Here is a 20,655-nt window from a genome sequence, read left to right as displayed (position 1 = left end):
AGAAAAGATGGGAAATTCTCCTGGCNTCTTATACTTTTGATTTAGGTCGGAAAAGATTAACCTCGTGAGTAATAGAGTAATAAACCCTATATTTAGGACTTTACGGGGTATAAATACTACTATGAATGCATATCTATATTTAATATGTATGTCAAAGCATGTACTCAGATAACCTTGTATTAATATTTTCATGGTTGTCGAATGTCATACATGTTGAATTAATATGATATATGTTTATATTGTTTTATGAAATTTCTTTTGAACACTGGCTTATCATACATTTTTTTGTTTTTTTTGTGTTGTTTCTCTTTTGTAATGATCATCTCATAGTATGAGCAGATGATGAAATAAGTGCGGTTATATCTTTGATGGAAGGAAAAAATTTTGAAACGTAAATATTTAATTTTATCTTAAATATTAAGTATAAGAACTCTTTAATTTTAAACAACTTCATTAGTTTAAGTTGTTTCTGTACATATTTTATATTTTATGTTATTATAGTTATTGCAGTAAATAACTATATAAATGTTTTGTGCATTTTATATTTATCCGTTACATACTATCATAATTTATAGTGTTTTATTCAGTGATTTTATATTATTAAATGAAATGTTATATTGGTAATTATATTTTTAAATTCAAATATTATTTATTATATAACAGTTATTTACTTTTTTTATCAACTATTTTTTTAAACTTAAATAATTACTTATAAAAAAACTATTTACATAATATTTTTTATAATATTTTTTATTTCAATAATCATAATTTATTTTGTCTATGTTATTTCAATTTTAGTATGGTGCCTGCTAAGTTCGAATTACATGAACCGTTTGATAAAAAAAGAATTAAATATCTTACCATCGAAGTGATATAAATTTGTAGAAACTCTGCCATTTTTCTATTTTTTTTATCTTATTTTTAACTATACATAAACTAACTTTGATATATAAAAAATATCATTTATAAATATTTACTCAATCCGATCAAAGGTAAATGTTTCTACATATTTTAATATGTTTTTCTGTTATTTTTCAGTAAAAATCTACTCTTGTTATAAAATTTTATTTTCATATATAATTTTATAACGTTACATTTAATATTTGATATATTTGCACGAAACATTTTTTTTTCTCAAAATTGGGTATTTAATACTAGTAATTGTACTGCCAAGATACATTTACGGTCTATATTAATAGCATTATGATTCTCCATAGTTTTCTCTTAAATATTATTAATTTTCTTAATGATTGAAAAAATTTAAGTTTTTTTTGAAAGATTAATGATATTGAGTAATATGGAATAATTTGTTTGTGAGCATTGACACGTAAAGCTCTCACGGAGAGACAGCATATGATTCTTTTCCAGAGTTGCTTATTATCATTCTCCTTCTTATTGTTTAGACCATAAACTAAGATAATATTAGCATTTGTTCTTTTCGAACAGAATCAAAGACAGCATAATTTAGCATCGTTTTCTGTCAAATTGGTTTTGTTCCTGTGGTTAGAACTTGGGAGTGGTGGCTGCATTCTATTTTTCTCCCTTTTGAAGAAAAGGTACTCTTTCTTCTTTGGATTGTGGTGTTAGTGTTTGATGAAATGCTTGACAAGATTTGCATGTGAAACAGATGCCACTAACTTTGAAAGGGGAGGATGCAGCTGATTGGGTTTACAGAGGAGAAGGAGCTGTTAATCTTGTGCTCGCTTACGCTGGATCCTCTCCTTCTTTTGTGTGTTCTTTATTTCTCTTTCTTTCTTTCTTATGCTTCTGGTAACTGAATTGTTTGAATTGATGAGTCCCAAAAAAAATTTAATTTGAATTTTTGTGTGTGTAGATTGGGAAAGTGATCCGCTTACGTAAGGCTCCGAAGAATGGATTGGAGTCAAATGGTGTGAGTGTGAGGAATAGCATAGCTTTGACTCCTCAAGAACGAATCCTCTGGAAAAATGTGGATCAACTTATTTCCTCTTCTGACAAGGAAATTGTTGGTCAACTATATGTGGAGCATGTCATGAAGCCCTTACTTGGTTCCAACTATGTTGATGCTGGGGTATGTATGTATGTATGTCAGCAAGTGACTGTTGCATTGTCTCTCTTTTAGACTTTTTGTCAGAAACCCCTAATTGAAAGTTGTTTTATTGACTGAAAGAGTGTTAATTTTTATCATCATGTGTTGGAGATCATTCCTTGACTATTAATTTGATCACATTAGTATTTGAAAGTGGGAGACAATTTTCACTTAATGAACTAGCTTTTGAGATAGGTCTAAATCCGAGCTGTAATTAGGAAAGTGTGAACCATTGTTCTAATTAAAACGACTAGAAAAGCTAATGATTATCACACATCATGGAAACAAATCAATTTTCATCATTATCATGTTTTCTAACCTAGGGTTTTAAATCAGGTACTGCCTGACGCACCATTTTAAGATAGTTATTGCTAGTCTCCATTCTGATCAATTTTGTTAGAGATGAAAATGGGTTGATTGATTTGATTTGATTTCTGGATGAAGTAGCTAAGATGTCGAGTGAGAAAGTTTTTGATTGTGTTTGTGATCCTTGACCTATTACTCTTTGGTATTGTTAGATGCACATCCTGGTGACCAGGGAATTCCTTGAGTTGGTTGAGAAGAATGTTACTGGTCAACGTCCTGTGTGGCGAGTTGATGCTGCGCGGGTTGATACACAGTGTGATTTTGGCCTTCTCATGTCCGATCATTCACTTTTTGCTCATGGTAATTATATGTGATCTTGCTTCTACCTGTTGACATTTTTCTCTTTTCCCTTTTAATTTAAATATCAAATATGTAGTAGCAATGTATCATACCTATCTTAGGTATTTTAAGAAAGTAGGTATCATACCTATCTGATATTTTAAGAAAGTAGACAATAAGCTTGACTTAATCTCACAAACCTTAAATCTAATTCAAAAGTTTGTAAGATAAAGTCTGCATCCACCTATATACTACAATTTGGTCATACCTCTAGTCAATTTGAGATTTCCAACATATATCATCAATTTCAAGTGTGAGAAGTCAGTACGTAAACTTCACAGATTTTTGAAAGCTTTGTATTAAGCTTCTTGTTTCATTTCAGGAAGTCCAAGACCTAGCCCCTGCATATCTGTTGAGATAAAGGTATAGTCTCCACATTTTTCTCTCCTTAAATAATACCTTAGCTTATATTGAATATCTTCATCTCACCTTCACCCCTTTCCTCGCAGTCTTTGTCTTTTGCTTGTTTGTAACAATAACTTGTATTTTATCTCAAAAAGTAGCCCAAATGTGGATTCCTTCCATTTTCAAGATTCATATCTGAAGGAAATGCTATCAAAAGGAGAATAACTCGATTTGAAATGCACCAAATACTGAAATTGCATCATGGAGAGGTACATCCCACATGATTTTACATTTCATTTATCCAGTGGCTACATGGTTCATACTTCTTGTTTTCATGAGTTCCTGGCTCAGCTTTTAGTTATGTGTCTTTTGATTGACGTTATGACTGCCAATCTCAATTATTTTTAGCATTAAATCTGAGCCATAAATTCTTTGAATATGTCTACAGATATCACGGCTAAGTGAGTACAATCCACTTGATATATTCTCTGGATCCAAGGAAAGAATTCAGAAAGCTATTAAAGGTCTCCTTATAACTCCTCAAAACAATTTCCGTGTATTTTTAAATGGCTCTCTCATACTTGGAGGTCTAGGGGGTGTTGCAAAAAATACAGATGAGTGTATTGCTAAAAAGTTTGAAGATGAGCTTAAGTCAGTCATTGAAGTTGGTGATGGTCTGTGCACAGAGAACTTACTTACTCTTGTTGCTGAGGCTTTGCAAAAGTCAGGAGTTCTTGATAAGCTCCTGGAGGTTCAGAAGCTTGATAGTATTGACATAGAAGGAGTCATCCATGCATATTATAACATTACTTCTGAACAGTGCATGGTGTGTAAGGAATTAAGTGAAGAACAGGCAAAAATGTATGCCTCTTTGCATTCAGCTTCATTTGATGAAAGCTTGAGAATAGTAAAGGACTACCTGATAGCAGCAACTGCAAAAGACTGCAGTTTGATGTTGTGTTTTAGACCGAGGAATGAGGAGGATTCTGGATTGGTGTACAATAATGTATACCTTGATTCAACTAAGCAGACCTTTGATTTTAAGGTAGGCAGAAATCTTTCATTGTTATTATTTGTTGGAATTTTGGGTGTATTGTGCTTGCATGAATCAGTTTGGTTCATTTTAAGATATTCATTTGATTTAAGGCCTTGCTTTGGAATGATGAGGCTTCTCAAAAGCTACTGGCTTGTAGGTGCTATGGACATATACTTCTAACTATCACTCAGAATTTTTTGGTGAAAATTGTAAAATTCACCTTGAACAATAATGGGCTTGGTGAATAGTATTGTGCAACTGCTCCAAGTATCTAAAGTTACTGAACAGATTTTGTAAAACTAAATGGAGTTTAAATTAGGAAAGGATGAGGTTAAAATTAGGAGAAGACAAAATGTATTTAGGTATTTAATACTCTTCCAGTCACAGCTGTTTTGGAGAGTATCTCCACCGTAATACTAATCCAAAACAAAACAGTGCCTCTTAAAAGAAACTGTCAAACAATTTTTATCAGACATAATTTTTATGATTTCCGTTTTAAAGAAGTTCTAATATATGAATAGGCATTGCCTATGGTTCCATTGGTAAAATGGATTTCAAATTTATAGAACCCTATCCCTTCTGTTTCCCTTTGGTTGTTTGAACCTTTGAATTTATTTTTTTTCCTTCATGATTTCTGGTTTATATTTATGTACTTGATTTGCATTAGTTGAGAAAGTAGCAGTTAATATCTTGTACTCATTGCACTTATTTTTTGTTAAAGAAAAAGTAATAGCAACATACAAAAGTTTTCATCATGAATATCATAATCTGAATGATATGGTTCTTAATTATGGTCTCCTTTATATAAAAATGAGCTTTAGCTGTAATTCTATACATGGAACATCTGAGTTCATTTGCAATTTGATCTATATTAGGTATATTTTATCGACCTTGATTTAAAGCGTTTGAGTAAAGTTAGAGACTACTATGAGTTAGATAAGAAGATAGTGAGCCGCTACAGACAAAATATCAAATTGGATCGTGGAAGAAATGAGGTGACAGGCTTGAAGGCATGTAATGGTGTAAGTTAATATTTAATAGGTTCGATGGTGTTCTTCTCTTACTTCCAAAAAATGCAGTAATACTATTCAAGGTGTAAGATACAACTCGTGTTTTGCTCCATTACTCTTCTCGTTTGCTGTACTGCACCACAACTTTCAATTTTCTGTAAATGTTGGGGCTGTCAGATTTCTCTGTTTATGAGTGTGTTTGTATTTTTATTTTTCTTCTAGTCCCTGTATTACGTTGCTTCCTGATAACCTTTTTGAAAGAACATATTTAGTGTTAGTGTTCTTCTCAATACTTTGGTTTTTGGAAGCTTATTTATTATCATGATAAATTCCCATTTTTATTTCCACTGCAGCCTCTGCCTGCTACAGGGATTGCTCTAGTGGAGCAGATGTAGCAGACCAAACAGCAGGAGTAACGGTTCTAAAAGGTCCCTTTCAAGAGAGAAACTAGGGTGTTTTGGAAAGATATTTCTGGGATTTTAATTTTCAAGACTGAATTCTACAGACAAAATAATAGTGATTTAGAAGATGATTGATAATTCCAATTCAGGAAACTTGAATTTGACTTTTGCTAGTGTTTAGTTGAATGTTTTTTTAAGATACTCATGACTTTTCACTATTATGAATTATCAATCTAGTCATTTTTATTATCTATAAGGTTGATTTGGTAGTAAATCTGGAACAAGAGAAACGACTTGAATCAGTTGAGATTTAATTAATCATATCAATGTCTATCTCACACACCACAATCAATTTCAAGAAACAAATATATATTTTCAATACTTTTTATATTTATTAATTACTTTAATAATTATTTTCATCAAAAGCTTTTAATTTGATAAATTCCATCTATTTTTGTAGAAGATAACCTAAAATAGATTTCACTTCAAATTTGGTTACAAGTTGTGTAGGAAATATTAATAATGGGAACTAGTAACATGTAAGTCTAACTTAGCTCAATTATTAATTAATTTTGAAGATAAGATTGAGAATAATGAATTAATTATGATCTTATTTAGTTCCTCAAACTTCATGGCCACAATTATATTATGGTTATGTTTGACAAGTCATATTAGTTAATTTCTAACTTATTCATACTAGATGCAAACGAGGAGAATAATATCATTCATACTAATTCTTGCGAGATAATTATTTTTATTTCTCAAATATTTTTATCTTATTCTTTTATTCACGCTTATGTTTATTTTTAAGTTTTCCCCACCACATTAAAGCTTGTTTAGCTTTATTTTAGACTTGAACACACAATAACTAGGAGCCAACAGAAAATCATTTTTATAAATTAAAATTAGTTTGTAAAACAAAGTTCTTTTTTTTCTTTCTTAAAAGTACTTATGGGGGAACTTGTAAATCATAAAGTATTTCAATCACTTCTTTCATCCAAATTCGAGTCCAGAATGGTTACCAACATACCCAGAATGCTAAAAGATGAAGGAAAAAAATTCACCCAATTCATACTGCAGACGACAAAGAAAAAGCTCTCTGTTTATACTATTTCTACATGATTATTTTTCTTCAAAAATTAGACAGAAAAACAGTGAATGAAACAAAATATGTTACAGAAGTTATAAAATGTTCCCTTTATCAGTAATTAATATAAATTTTGTAGTTAGATGAGGTAGATGATGCCATTGACAACCATATCACATCATTATATAAAACTTGGCATATTCTTATCTTAAAAAAAAGTCTTAGACTCTGGTTTGACATGATGTTGTGCATGTTGAATATAATCAGCAAGTAAAGAGGTTTTAGGTTCTATCTCCTCTTCATCTACATGTTTCTTAACTCTCTTGTAACTGTTAGAATTTATTATGAACATGCAATGATTGTGCTTCATTTGTCCTTCAATTTCCACGAGAGTCAAAAACACATGCTGTAAATTTACAGACAGGTGCCTTTTTGACTGCATTCAGTTCACTTGGGAGGGCATGATGGCTCAAGAGTTTGAGAGGCTTAAAGCAAACTTAAATATGAGACATCTTTTAAAGCTTTTCGGACATGCATGTCACTAGTTACCAACCACTGCCAGCACTGATAAAGTGACACTACATTTACTGTTCAACTAAACTTCTTGAGTAGAACATGGGGGAAAATGGTGCCATAAATTCATGAAAGCTTATTCAGGAATAATAAAGTTTGATTCTTGTTTATGTACCTGCTTGTTCTGGAATTGTGGCTGATTATAGACTCCACAACCATGTCTAAGGTTTATGTTTCATATCCGTACAAACTTCCACATGATAAAGTTATTTGTGTTATTCAATGTAACAAACAAATCTTAGGACCTATCACCTCGTAGAGTGCTACACTTAACACCGAAGGATGAAGTACTTTGAGCTGTTTTGTTTCACATTGGTGTAAGATTTATGTGCTTTTTGTAAGGGAAAGTATAATAACTTATCTCAAGTACTTGTGTGTTGCAGAAAACTGTGGTGTCAGTAGAACTTGGGTGTTCAAAGTGCAAAAGAAAGGTGATGAAGTTAATTGCAACGGTTGCAGGAATTAATTCCATTGTCCTAGACCCAGACAAAAACACAGTGACAGTAGTTGGTGAGGCTGATCCAATAAGGATAATAAAGAATTTTAGAAAGTTCAGAAAATCAGCAACAATTGTGAGTTTTGGCTCCTCAAAGGAAGAAGAGAAACAACATAAGAAGGATGTGAGGAAAGAAGAGAAGAAAAAGGAAGAGAAAAGGGATGTTATGTTACCTTGCTTGTTAGATCCAATTAAGATTTGTTAAACCTCATTGGCAGATTGTAAATTTCTTGAAGAACTGTTGAGACAAGGTTGCTTGGATATCTATATGTACTTGTCATTTCCTATATTGGTCTGAGTGTTTTCTACAGAATAATGAGAATGTAATTGGTGTAATTATTATCAATGAAATAATTCTTCATTTTCTTATATTATCATACCACTATCAAACCACTTTAGCATTGGAGCTGTTATATCAACTAAAGATTTAATTAAATTATACTATATAAGTGGATATAAACGTACAAGTACAAAATCTGCTTGTTCTTTCAATTAGTAAGAATGGAGCATTTTTCCCAAGAAAATTGAGATCAAAATACATGAACGAGATAATATTGCTGTAAAATTATGGAATTAAGTTTACTGTCTTCACTTCTTTGGTGCTATTTCAATTTTAACATGATATTTAAAGCATAGATAATATTATAAAAGAGTTCTACACTTAAAGGTGAATCAAACTTTATTTGTCATACACTTAGCTATAATTCAGCAGTCAAATTCATGTATTTTAAAATTGGGTGAGAGAAAAGTAGACGTGTAAGAAGAATTCCATCATATAAGAATTTTGTGATGAAAACAGACAACAAGCCATATCGAAGACAAAAGTACAGGTAAAATATACAGACAGGAAAAAAGTTTATATATATATATATATATATATATATATATATATATATATATCCGTCAATCTGCCAAACAGCTCCGTTCTGTACAGTTATCTCTTCACCAGCAAAACTTCTTTTTCTGTAACAAAAAGATTGGACTACATTTTTAAGAGTTCCGAATCAAGATAGTAACAATTACCATAAAAGATGCAAATTTGTTTACATACCGCGAATTTACTTCTTTCCTGACGATCTATATAGGCCAGAAGTTCTTCTTGTCTGATCAAAGCTTCGTATAAAGCCTGTTTAGGAAATATAATACATCAGATTTTATATTAAACAAATGAATAACAATGCCGTAAGTATTTAATCAACAGCACAGAAGCAGGTTTAAAGTTTGTTAACAAAGATCCTGATAATGAAAAATCTAAGCTAAGAGTCATGTATTGAATTGAAAATATGGTAGCAAGTCAAGTGCACTACCAAAAATTTCATGTCTTGGGATAATATATTAGCACCATCAAAAGAAAATAATGATATGCACAAGTTCACATTCACAATCAGAAAATTATACATGAGAAGGTAGTTGGTGGGCAGACCAATTCAATGGCAAATGATAGCCAAGCATGCAAATCTTTTTCTTAAAAATTGAGACTTGCAAAAAGAAAAGTAATTGTTTTACCTTCTTTGTAGCAATGAGTTCTGCTTCCAATGCATCCACACGATAAACAGCAGCATTCAGCAGCTCCTCTTTCTCATATGGCATCACATTTGGTTTTGACTGTAGCATGTCAACCTTCTCCTCGAGCTCACCAAGGCGTTTCAAAGCAGATGAGACAAGTTCTGTCTTTGTTAATCTAGGAACAGGTGATGGGGGGCGAGATTCTTCCTTGGCTATTGAGTCAATGGTCATGTTAGATGTATTTTTGGTAGAATCAAATTTAGTGTCCTTTATTCTCTTAGTCACATGAAATGCTAGTGAACGAGCAAGAGCAAAGATGCCAACAAAGAAGCCCACAATAACAATCCAGATATGTGCACACTTTCCACCAGATTTTCCAGTCCTCAGCAGGAAATTTTCTGCAACAAATACATTACAATTTCACTTCTCTAGGATGCCGATAACCTTAAAATCTGATACCTAGCAAAATTTGTTTAACTTATGTAAACGAAAATGTACTAATTTCTCACTTTTTTCACTATAAAGAAACAATTTCTTTCTTAGCCAAGTGCTGAATATTTTGCATCAATTTTCTAATGCACTGGATATACCCATCAATGAATGCAAATATATGGGAAAAAAAGTGTAAAGCACAATCTTGGAATATTTTAATTCTTTTATATCTTTTATATTGTTAAGCACAGCAATAAATATTTTGAATTTGCAAAGAATATGTTCCTGTTTCAAAAAAACGTGAGAAAGCCAGTTCAAATGAGAGCATATCAGAGTCAACAACTTCAGGGAATATGCATCAAGTCTCTAACCTGTTGAACTTTTCGAGTTTTGAGTTGTTACTTGTTTCTCCTTCCATCCGAGGTCAACGGCCTTGTCAACCATGGGAATAAACTCATCATACTCAGAGAAACCGCCAGAGAGATTAGCCTTACCAATCAGCCTTGCCTGGGCAAACATCAATGCAGTTGTATTTCAATTACTGCAACATTTTTCCATTTTTTTCTTTCTTTTTGCAACAATTTCAATTTCAGGATGACTTACTTCTTCATGAACAGGAGTTAATCTGGGGTTTGTATAATTTCCACTGGCTTTGGGAGAAGTGATATCTTCAACTTCAGATCCTGATTCTGCTGTTGATGTATCACTACTTCTAATTGGCTAACAAGATCCAAAACAAAGAGTTGATAAGAATCAAAAAACGTTCTCCCATTCATGAAGAATGGATGGCTGAGTAAAAATTCAAAGAAAGAGCTGATAAGAATTATAAAATCTGAAAGTTTTCATTCATGAAGTGTCTAAAATGGCTATACCATTGGAAATGCCTTGTCACATTCGATAATGGTGCCCTCATCGTTAGAAACCGTTACTATTTGCCTTGAACATTGCACTTCGCCACTGAGAACCATCTGCATGCACACAACTGTTCTACCTGAGTCACAGAAGCATAGTAAAATTTCGAGAAAAGCAGAGTCTAAATATTACATGATAGGCAGCAAACCTTTAAAATATTTGGATCCTGCCATGGACCCTTATCAGACCTCATACAACCACCTTGTTCTATACAAGTACAACTACCACCTAGAAATTCTGGCAGCTCACTGAAAAAAACACACAGATAGTCAGAATTTCCAAATAACTATATAAAAGTTGACTGATAAGTAGTACATCATTTACCAAAACCACTGATTAGTTACCTCGCGTCAATAATTTCAAGTAATTTGTTCTGGAACTTGTTTCCAAGAACCTAATGGAACATTGAAGTATCAGTTAAAACTGTACCAATAAGATTACCTCTGGTAACTGTAAAAGATGATTAGTCTTTGAAATCCTTTTGAAATCTAAAACAGAAAGAATAACAGGCCACATAATTAACACGTACATTTATCTTTGAAGTAGTTTTGGGATCAAGAAATGATTTCACTGTGTTCCAAAGCAGCTTAAAACCAGGACCAGCATTGATTATATACATTTGACATAATGTCTGCACAGAAACTTGTATGGTTAGAACAGAAGAGATAGCAGCATAAGTTCAGAAACCATCAAGAATTGAAAACCACCAAGAAAAATAGTTATCACTAAAGTTGCATACTTCGGGATAGTAATCACCATCAATTTTCTGCAGCCGCATGATGAGTTCCCGAGCAGATTTGGTTAGGTTTTTAAAACCCTGAAAGCATAAAGCAGCATAGTAACCCATATTAATTATCGACTACAATAAATTAAAATAGTAGAAGGAAACTTTGCAGACCATTTAGAGAGGCAACCTACCACACCATGAACGTCCAAAATGGTTGTACTTGAATCTATATGTCTCTTTGCAGCAATAGAGCATGCAGGAAACTTAACAGCAAACGTTTGCTCAAAACCCTGCACATGGTATCTCAAATACCTTTCTATGGTAGTCACTTGCATAAGCTTACAGGGATCAACTTTGCCTAACCTTTCAATATAAACAGGTCTTCCATCCTTATCCACCCCATGATAACCATGTGGATAGTACTGCAGGACTTCATTCAACTCACTGAATTCAAAATCCTAAAGATAAAGACAAGGTACCAGAAATATTTATAGCATTAACAATCTTCAGAAAACAAAAATGTAAAGTTGATCAAATCAAACATGATCAACCAAGATGAAAACCAAATAAGATAAATATATTTTTCAATTCAAATGACTCACCTCCATAATCGTATCAGTACCATACTCTTTCCTCCATTGGATCATGTTGGCCCACATGTGCTTTGCTTTCTCAATGTCAAATTTCCTTGCTTTCAAGAATCTGCAAATAAGTTATCTGTGTTAGAAGCCTGACATTATGAACGTGCAAGGATACCATTTTATGCAAACAACATATGCCATAATCAAAATGTTATGACCTTTTTGTGTAGTTTGAAATAATGAAGGCCATGATTAAAACCAATCTATTATAGATGAGTTGTAGTTACTGAAGACATGACAAATTAACAATATATATGATAAGGGACAGTAACCTTAGTAACATATGATAGTCATCATGTCTTGACGGCAACAAGCTTTCCGACATAAGTGCCTGTCGAAAAGCATCCACTGCCTGAAGTTCCTTAACATCTCGAACATCCTCAATGGAGACCGAATTGCTTCGGCTCGCGCTCTTCCTTCTGCTGCTCTTCTTCCTAAGAGAATGCCTGAACTTGCTTGAAGCATTGATTGCTTTCTTTTTCAAACTGCCAATCCTCGTTCGCCGATCATCCTCTGAATTCTCTAAATCCGATCTTCTCTCCCTCCTTTCATCATGACCAGAAAACCCCTCAAAGCCTATCAAGCAAAGTTTCACCACAATTAATTCCAATTATATTCCAAAAGCTCATAATTAGATCCAAACTCCCTTTAAATTCTTCATCAAAGCCAAATCCGAAGAGATCGATTATCAAACCACTACGTACTACTCAATTGTGAAATCTATGCATGCACTATTGGATTAGTACTGAATTAAATTCAGCTTAATTAAGCCATAATTGAAGTCGATTTAGTGAGGCAGATAAAAAAGAAAGAAACAAGATGATCGAATCCGTAAAGAAGTGATTTTTGCGTAGAATTGAGAAAATTGTGAAAAGAAAAAAACGAAGATACTGGTACTCACAGGGACGTGCGAACCGATCAAGCGGCCCTGACATGTGAAGACTGTTAGATGAATACGAAAGATGTTCTGTGGTTGAAAGAAAACATGAAAATGAAGGCCCCAACAGATAAAACCAATTCAGTGGAACAGAAACCTAAGCCAGAACCGAAAACCGAAAAGATTACGATAATTATGATGTTTTATTGTATTGGACAGAAGTTCGTTTAAGATAGATAGAAGTTGTCGGCAAAGGAGAAAAAGAGAGAAATTGAAGAGAAGATGAAAATGGTTCACAAACTGTAAATCTAAAGTCAGAGAAGGTTGCTACCTTCTCAGCCAGCCAGACAGTCAAATTCATACAATTTTATTATTTAAATGTTTTTGCACTCAATCATTTCTCCATGAGACTCGTCACTTAAATAAATACTTATATTATACTTTAGGGCTTTAATGATAAATATAATTTGGTTTATCAAGATATTTTAGTGATAGGTAATTAATGTAAAAGAAATCACATAAATTACATTAATATTGGATGATACAAATATTGTTTGGCAGTGACATTTTTACATATGATACAAAGTAGCAAATTTAAGATGGGAGGTGACGTTTAAATGTAAGAAGTGTTCAGTTTTAGATCACTTCAAAGTAATGAGAGAGTTTAAATCTACAAGTTATTGACATAATCTTTTTCTTGTTTTACATGGTCAATTCTTTTAGGATTCGGATATCTCGTGATTCCAATAATAATATACTGAGGCCAACATTTTTCATCATACAACTCGTTTTTTTAATTTTGCATTAATAAATATAATTTTCTATTTTAATTTAGAAAAAAATGTTATATTTATACAATAGTGTGTATAACAAAATAAACAAATTTTGTCTTATATTTTACTTTTATTCAATTGTATTCTTATTTATCAAAAAGACTTAATGTGATAAAATTGACGTTAATGTTGTTTTGAAATATCACGTGTTAATATTTAGATTTTACGTGTGTCAAAATTAATATCTTTTACTTAAAAAGTTTCATTTATCAAAATCAAAGAATTCTTAAAAAAAACTCATTATAATTCGTAATAACTTAAATTTTAACATAAGAGTTTTTTTATAGAAAAAATAAAAATTAAAGTAAAAAGCAAATATAAAAACTAAAAATGAATAAAAAATGTAAATATACAAGTTAAATTACTACTTAACTTTTTTTATAAAATAAAAGTGTAATATTATTTGAAATTATGAAGACAGAAAGGAATCTCACATGATATGGCTTTTCATTTTGGGGTCCCACCATTGTTGCATTATTAGCCACCTTGCCTTGTTTTGAGGTCAGTCCACCATTATTGTTATCTCTAACTTGGCGGGAATTGGCCGTCGGTGCGGTGGTGGTTGGTTGCCTGGTGCTATGCTATCTATCTACGCCTTCCTCGTCAACTTTATTTTTTCCCCTTTTTATGGTTCACTAATTATTTTTATTTCATAACCTATGATTGTATGATTGAGATTGACTACCATTAAGTGTTTCTAATCATTTTTATATAATCCGTGTAATATGATTTGTCAATTGAATGGAAGTCCAGTCCAATTATTGTATTATAAGAAATTGTAATCATAACCTTATGTATTCACGCAATGATTCCTTTTTCGGTTTTTTCAAGTCCAAGTAAAGATAGAATTAATATAATTAATAAACATTTTCGTTTTACTAATCGTCGTGCAAGTTGTGATCATGGACTTTCCTTCAACCGTAAGGCACTTGGCTTGCTCTTTCTAGAAAGAAAAGAATCTTTCTAGAAAGAAAAGAACAATATATAATACTCTGTTTGTAATATATTGTAAAGTTGTCGAGAAATCGTCCATATATTACTAGAAAATTTTGTAATGAGACGATTTCCTTCTTTGGAACAATTAGCTGCGGTAAATATACCAAAAGTGTTTGTCCATAGTGATTGTTGTGCGTAATTCAGTTAACGAATCCAATTGAATAAGCACAGGATGGTCTAGAGTACAAATGCATCTAAAATTCTCTAGTAGCTAGTTTACTTACAAGTAAACTAAATGCACAATTAACTGGTAACTGAGTAATATATTTACACTAATTTATCTAACCATCCCAAATGTTTTAATAATACAGGGAAACACATCAATCAATCGCATACTGCATCCCATGGATAAAAAACCAAATTACATATTAAAATCTTTTGAGGATTGAAACAAGTCTGCGAAAAGCAGTGAAAAGTTGCACGTGATTGCTTTAACATTAATGTTTAGGAATATTTACAATTATTCACAGACAATGTAAGCATTTATAGACTGAAGAAGGGAGAGACATGACCGCAATCAGCTCAGCTGTACCAGAATCCCATCGCCATTCTAATATAAGATTGTATTTACAATTAAAGCATTCAGAACCTGCAACAAAATAAAAGTTGTCAACGTTCTGGAATGGGTTTAAACGACTTGGGCATAGAATTCTTTCACTGAACATTAACTTGTCATGTCATATAAGAGCTTCAAACCTGTTATTCGTGTTTTTTCCCGCCCTAAGTTGATTAAGTTTGTCCCTGAACACAGCTGGGGTTGCATAAAAAACATGAGATGTGTAAGTAACATCAGAGGCGTACAATTAATACTACAGTCAATAACAAATGTAATATTGATTCCGAAAACATATTAAGCTTCAAAAGTATATAAAGATACAGATAAAAATGAAACTTATAAATGCTCAGCAAAAGCATGCTCTGGTGATAATTTAAGCGGTTTCAACTATGCCAGTTATCCTACTTTTAATACCAAGGGCGTATGGCATACAAATTTATTTTGACTAAAACTGATGGATGATGCCAAATGCTTACAGACTACATATTGGTGATGAGAATAAAGAACTAGGAACCACTCGTGCAACTAATTAGAAAAAATCTTGATTTTAAGAACACTAACATGAGAGGATCCTCAATCAAGAGATAATTAACAAGCTTATGCCACTCCAGAAACTAAGGGCAAAAAATATCAAACCAATACCATTGACTACATGTTGGCTACCACTATCATCAATCACATACACCGTCCAAAGAACTATTGTCAAGCGTCATACATTAAAAAGATGTACCTCAAAATCATTAAAACAAAATAAATAGATTAAAGAAACAATAACAATAATTAATTATTACCAGCATCTTTATAGCGCTCTTCAACAACAGCTTTCAACATGTTGTGCAAAAGATTGAACTCGGTTGTCTCAACACAAGGTTGACCACTTGGCCTGCAATTAAATCCCCTTTTAGTGAGAAGATGTTTTATCACAATGGAAGAAGAACTAATGAAGATACTTATTCCAAGATATATATGTTTTAGGAATAAAAATTACAAAGAACAGAAACTACACAACAGCAGACAAGTTATATAGCCTTATAACAGTATTGTATATTTTCCACAAAACTTACCTGTCCATTTCAGTGAATAATCGGCCATCCATACCAGGAAGCTGTGTTGACAATTTGCCCGATTCAATTACTCTCATACCATCACTGTATGCCAGGTACTTGTTGACTTGTATTGGAACCTACAACAGATGTAAACTAGTGAGATCTAGATAATCCCTTGGGTTTGGCCTTCAATCAAAACAATCTAACAATGGTTCCAAGGATATGAAACTAGAACTTTGGAATTTGATAAAATAGTCTATAACAGGAACTGAGATTTAGGGGCAGTTATGGCAGTTGTTAACAGAGTAAAAGTAATTACATATTAAACAGGTATAATAATTGCCAGAAGCAATTATTTGTGTATAACTTATAACTCTAACAATATATATAAATACCCAGTCTTTGGTGTAACACTCTGTAGAACCTTTTTACCTTTATTTATTTCTAAATGTAGAAGCTCCCGATTAAAAATAAATAATTTTAATACACTTTAATTTTAAAATTTAACAAAAATAATAATAATTAGATGAAACTGCTGAGCGACTTATTAACGTAATAATTAGATGTGTTTAATATCTCTCATATCTTGTAAGCTCAGTCATCTTTTTTTATTTTATACATGTCATCTCTCTCTTTTCGCTCAAAGATCTTTCTCTTCTCATTAGTGCCTTTCTCTTATTTTCATTTGTTTCTCTAATAAATTTTCTTGGTTCAACAAAATTTAAAATTGCTCTAAACATTTTTTATTTGAAGGTATATCCAGAAGACTTAAGTTTTTCTTCCGACACCAGTTTTTATGAATTATATTTATAAGTAAATGGAAGAGGATAAATTGTAGAAGTTAGAACAAAGATTCTCCACAAAAGTAATAGACTAACCTACAATATTAGTAATTGTCCATGTTATTTGCTCTACTTTTTACTATTTGATTTTGTTACTGTAAATATTGTTTTCAAATTATTTTACTTATTCATTGGAGAGGTTTTTTTTCTGTATGTGATGCAAAATTTTAATGTAGATTCATAATTTTTCCACCACGTCTAGGTTAAAGAGACAAATAACATTGAATTGCTATAATATATAGCAAACTTAAGGCAATAGAAATGCAGACAAACAAGCAGACCAGTGTTTCTGCTAGTTATCATGTTAGCAGTTTAAGACATAAGTTAAGAGCAGTTACATAATAGAACACATGCATATTTGCATCCTAGTAGATTGGACAGAGAACTGTAGGAGTCTATGACTCTGGAGTAACAAGTTCGGCTGTATTTAATGTATTCTTTGATTTAACATTACTTTAGGAACTCAGTGAAAACAATACAACAGTGAATCCAAGGGTAAAAAACTGTCTCCAGTACTAACCTTTGTTATAATAAAAATGTCAGAAAAAAAAATCCTGCAACCACTCATTTTTTCCAAAATATCAGCAGGGGCCAAGAGGGGTGAACAACTACTAACCAAACCAATAAAATGCAATGTAATGCAGGGTGATTATTCAGACACTGAGTTTACGACTATTACCTTGCATCTTACTGCAATATTGATAGCGTCTGAAGGCCTTAGATCAAAGCTTACACATTCTGCAGCATTTCCAACCTAAACGAAATAAAATATAACTATCATATAACATTTGGAGCTTTTGTTCATTTTTTGAGTTGGGGGGAAGAGGAAAGAGTAAAAAGTAAATGCCTTTGTAAGATATAACTGGGCAAAGTATGCCTCATGAACTCTCCTGGTAACTCTGACAAGTTTAACCTGTAGAAGAAGGAAATGACACAAATTGATTCTTAATTTCATTGTGGAATCTAATGGAAAGAACACAATACAATCAGGTTCATGAGTAAGCATAATGATAAACAGAATCATACCTCATAACCCATCTTGTCAATCATCTCCTTTACTACTTGATATAAAGTAGGCCTAGCCTGATATAGCAGCTAGATAGTTAGTACCCATGGACCATATTAGATAATACAAAATCTCTTGGGTAAAGTATTTGATTAATTGCACATCTTTGGAAGAACAAAGAAAAGAAGAAGTATTCAGATGTGTGAGGGTCAGTCAACTGACTGTGATAACATACTATGGGAACATTGCGTATTGCTGCCATTAGCAAGACGCTGGGCATCTCCACTGCAAATAAAGAAATTTCAGAAACTTACGACAGTATGATACATGTAATTATAAAAATGAAATCCAAGAACTAATTTCCACAATAACAATAAGAAAAACTTATAGAGAATATGAAAGACATACAAACAATTATGGGGAGAAGTAGGCCTGTCCCATCTTCCATCTTCAGAACAATAGCAGGATGTGGTGCATAATCTGGAAGATGCCCTCCCTGAGGATTGTTATGGACGCATCTTAAGTGTCTACCGTCCCTCATTTTGATTATGAAACCATCTGATCCACTCTTCACCTCAACTAGTCAACAAAATCACAGAACAAGTGTATTTCATAAGAGCCAAATGGGGAGGAGACACTGTTTGCCAGAGTTTCTTGCACTAGCATTATAGACATTCAGTCGGCCAAACTCACCTTTCAGTTAAGGTATTATACTTCAATACTAGTATTATCCATCTAACCATGCTATTTAGAAACAATGCACTGCATTGATAATATCAGCTTATGGCAATATTGATATTGCCAATTTGAAACAAGTGAACAGACTAATTAATGTAATTTTTTTTGGCCTGAATAACATTTTAGTCCTTATAATATGAATTTTTTTCATTTTAGTCCTCTTATAAAAGTTCTTGGTTTAAGTCTCGCAATTTTTTTTTATTTCATTTTAGTTCATACCTATGTTGTTAAGTAATAATGTGATCAACACAAATTAGACAATCGGCCAAAACTTTAACCCGAACTAAAATGAAAATCATGTAATATAAAGATTGAAAGAAAAAAAAATGGTTTACAAGATCAAAACAGAAGATCAAACACAAAAAACGATGTATCATTAGGAATAAAAAAAAGTTATTTATTGCAATGTATTGATATAGATAGAAAATATCCTAGTCAAACATACCAGCTTCAATCACACTGGAGGTGACATAGTCTTCATCATTTTCATTGAAATTACCGGCAGCACTTCCGCTGTCATTCGAGGGTGAGTTAAAATTACAATGCACAGTCTTGCATTTTGCCGTGTTTATACGACAAGAAAGAAAACCAGGTTTAGCCTTAACGCCACTGAGACCCCAAAATTCACTTCTCATGCGTCTAACGTTCATTTTCACCCCTCCGATCATAGGCGCTACCTGTTTGGCACGGACAGAAGGGCACACAACTGGTCCTTGCACAGAATTCATTCTCCAAACCTATTGAACTGGTCCTACACACCAACGAATAAAACTACATGCGTTAATTATATTACAACAAGGTTATAACCGAATTATATTAATGTTAATACGATTCTAAATTAGGGAAATTAATTGCAATTACAAGACCTTAACCAGATAATTCTTCCACGATATTTTGTTCGAAACTTATCACGCGATTATTACAATTAGCAGTTAATTACGAAGAAAAAAAAAGTTAGTTCAGACCTGGAATAGAAGATATGCAGGTCTCTTAGGTCAATACTACACAACACAATCGCGATCGATCACCGCAACAAGTGTTGTTGGCGCCGGCGATTTTCTTCAATTCGACAGAAACAGAAACAATTGAAATAAATATAATTAAATTAAATTAATCATGGATCATAGTGGATAATATCGTAGTGAGGAGTTTACGAAAAAAAAGAAAAAACGGAATTGAAATACGAAATCGAGGTTTAGATAGATAAAGAGGAATGGAAGAAGGGAACGAAGAAGATAAGAGATTCTTTTTAGAAAAATGTGAAAGCAAAGAACTGAAAGTATATATATTGAGAGAGTGAAGGTCCAAATTACTCTTGTATCCTCTATTCGGTTATTCACTTTCTATTTTTTCTGCCGTAAAATACTCTCTAATGGAATTTTACAATGAAGAAAACACTAACCTCAGTGGATTAGAACGTTCTATTCATTAAATTATCCATCTCAGTAAATATAATTGTAAGGTAGAATATTAATTTCTGTGTGATAATTTGAATGAATATTTTTTTTAGAAAAAAAAATCATATAATTTATTTAATATTTCAACTCAAATTTATTTGAAAAAACAATCGATCGCACTCAAGGATTTGTTATAGATTAGCATTTTTTTAGCAACAGGATGTAGGATATATAATCATGTGATATGTAATTTAGATATTTTAATCGAGTTTTTTTTGTAAATGTTTTATTTAAAGTAAAATTTTGGTTATAAATTTTTATATCTATATATAAAAAAGGATTATTGATGTTAAGATGGTTTTATTAATTAAAGATTAGACTAATATATATATAGATAATTTTCAATTAATTATGAGAAAGAATTA

The 20,655-nt window shown here is 32.1% G+C and overlaps 3 protein-coding genes across 6 annotated transcripts; 1 reads left to right on the top strand and 2 right to left on the bottom strand.

Moving 5' to 3' along the window:
• The first annotated feature begins 1,359 nt into the window (after window positions 1-1,359).
• LOC148204803 (inositol-pentakisphosphate 2-kinase-like) lies at window positions 1,360-5,738 on the top strand. Of its 3 annotated transcripts, none has more exons than XM_088097782.1 (9): window positions 1,360-1,556; window positions 1,628-1,729; window positions 1,835-2,050; window positions 2,587-2,734; window positions 3,096-3,136; window positions 3,277-3,387; window positions 3,567-4,163; window positions 5,030-5,164; window positions 5,518-5,738. In XM_088097782.1, exons 2-9 carry the CDS (start codon window positions 1,628-1,630, stop codon window positions 5,557-5,559), a joined length of 1,392 nt encoding a protein of 463 aa, XP_087953908.1. In that variant the 5' UTR covers window positions 1,360-1,556; the 3' UTR covers window positions 5,560-5,738. The 3 variants fall into 3 exon arrangements, with proteins under 3 accessions (XP_087953908.1, XP_087953911.1, XP_087953906.1); XM_088097780.1 differs by having other exon boundaries at window positions 1,363-1,556; window positions 5,030-5,176; XM_088097785.1 differs by lacking the exon at window positions 3,277-3,387 and having other exon boundaries at window positions 1,361-1,556; window positions 5,030-5,176.
• Window positions 5,739-8,389: 2,651 nt separating this feature from the next.
• On the bottom strand, window positions 8,390-13,128 carry LOC148204802 (phosphatidylinositol/phosphatidylcholine transfer protein SFH8-like). The gene is made up of 14 exons (XM_088097774.1): window positions 12,841-13,128; window positions 12,212-12,515; window positions 11,901-12,000; window positions 11,490-11,756; window positions 11,311-11,388; window positions 11,101-11,202; window positions 10,916-10,965; window positions 10,720-10,819; window positions 10,532-10,627; window positions 10,263-10,379; window positions 10,031-10,166; window positions 9,228-9,625; window positions 8,773-8,847; window positions 8,390-8,684 (listed from the first exon to the last, which is right to left on the bottom strand). The coding sequence occupies exons 1-14, from the start codon at window positions 12,872-12,874 to the stop codon at window positions 8,664-8,666; spliced, it is 1,878 nt and encodes a 625-aa protein (XP_087953900.1). The 5' UTR covers window positions 12,875-13,128; the 3' UTR covers window positions 8,390-8,663.
• A 1,760-nt stretch (window positions 13,129-14,888) lies between these two features.
• LOC148204801 (bifunctional nuclease 1-like) lies at window positions 14,889-20,069 on the bottom strand. 2 transcript variants are annotated; one of them, XM_088097844.1, is made up of 11 exons: window positions 19,799-20,069; window positions 19,279-19,584; window positions 18,504-18,674; window positions 18,331-18,380; window positions 18,116-18,172; window positions 17,937-18,002; window positions 17,769-17,843; window positions 16,266-16,384; window positions 15,993-16,084; window positions 15,342-15,396; window positions 14,889-15,234 (listed from the first exon to the last, which is right to left on the bottom strand). In XM_088097844.1, exons 2-11 carry the CDS (start codon window positions 19,559-19,561, stop codon window positions 15,228-15,230), a joined length of 975 nt encoding a protein of 324 aa, XP_087953970.1. In that variant the 5' UTR covers window positions 19,562-19,584; window positions 19,799-20,069; the 3' UTR covers window positions 14,889-15,227. The 2 variants fall into 2 exon arrangements, with proteins under 2 accessions (XP_087953970.1, XP_087953974.1); XM_088097848.1 differs by having other exon boundaries at window positions 19,279-19,578.
• Window positions 20,070-20,655: the final 586 nt, after the last annotated feature.

This window comes from Vigna umbellata, chromosome 1 (assembly GCF_029865625.1).
Source record: "Vigna umbellata cultivar VRB3 chromosome 1, Vumbellata_1.0, whole genome shotgun sequence".
Taxonomy (NCBI): domain Eukaryota; kingdom Viridiplantae; phylum Streptophyta; class Magnoliopsida; order Fabales; family Fabaceae; genus Vigna; species Vigna umbellata.
The sequence above is the reverse complement of the archived record's forward strand: the minus strand, read 5'-3'. Positions and strand labels throughout refer to the sequence as shown.

What these genes read in the sequence shown, in the direction of transcription:
- LOC148204803 (XM_088097780.1), top strand. Translation starts at nt 1,628, where the DNA reads ATGCCACTAACTTTGAAAGGGGAGGATGCAGCTGATTGGGTTTACAGA. An exon ending in GCATATCTGTTGAGATAAAG is followed by an intron (nt 3,137 to 3,276) that starts GTATAGTCTCCA and finishes CTCAAAAAGTAG; the next exon opens with CCCAAATGTGGATTCCTTCC. An exon ending in TGAAATTGCATCATGGAGAG is followed by an intron (nt 3,388 to 3,566) that starts GTACATCCCACA and finishes ATATGTCTACAG; the next exon opens with ATATCACGGCTAAGTGAGTA.
- LOC148204802 (XM_088097774.1), bottom strand. Translation starts at nt 12,874, where the DNA reads ATGTCAGGGCCGCTTGATCGGTTCGCACGTCCCT. An exon ending in GACTATCATATGTTACTAAG is followed by an intron (nt 12,001 to 12,211) that starts GTTACTGTCCCT and finishes ACTTATTTGCAG; the next exon opens with ATTCTTGAAAGCAAGGAAAT. An exon ending in AGGATCCAAATATTTTAAAG is followed by an intron (nt 10,628 to 10,719) that starts GTTTGCTGCCTA and finishes GTGTGCATGCAG; the next exon opens with ATGGTTCTCAGTGGCGAAGT.
- LOC148204801 (XM_088097844.1), bottom strand. Translation starts at nt 19,561, where the DNA reads ATGAATTCTGTGCAAGGACCAGTTGTGTGCCCTTCTGTCCGTGCCAAA. An exon ending in CTCCAGTGTGATTGAAGCTG is followed by an intron (nt 18,675 to 19,278) that starts GTATGTTTGACT and finishes TTTGTTGACTAG; the next exon opens with TTGAGGTGAAGAGTGGATCA. An exon ending in TTATTCACTGAAATGGACAG is followed by an intron (nt 16,085 to 16,265) that starts GTAAGTTTTGTG and finishes ATTTAATTGCAG; the next exon opens with GCCAAGTGGTCAACCTTGTG.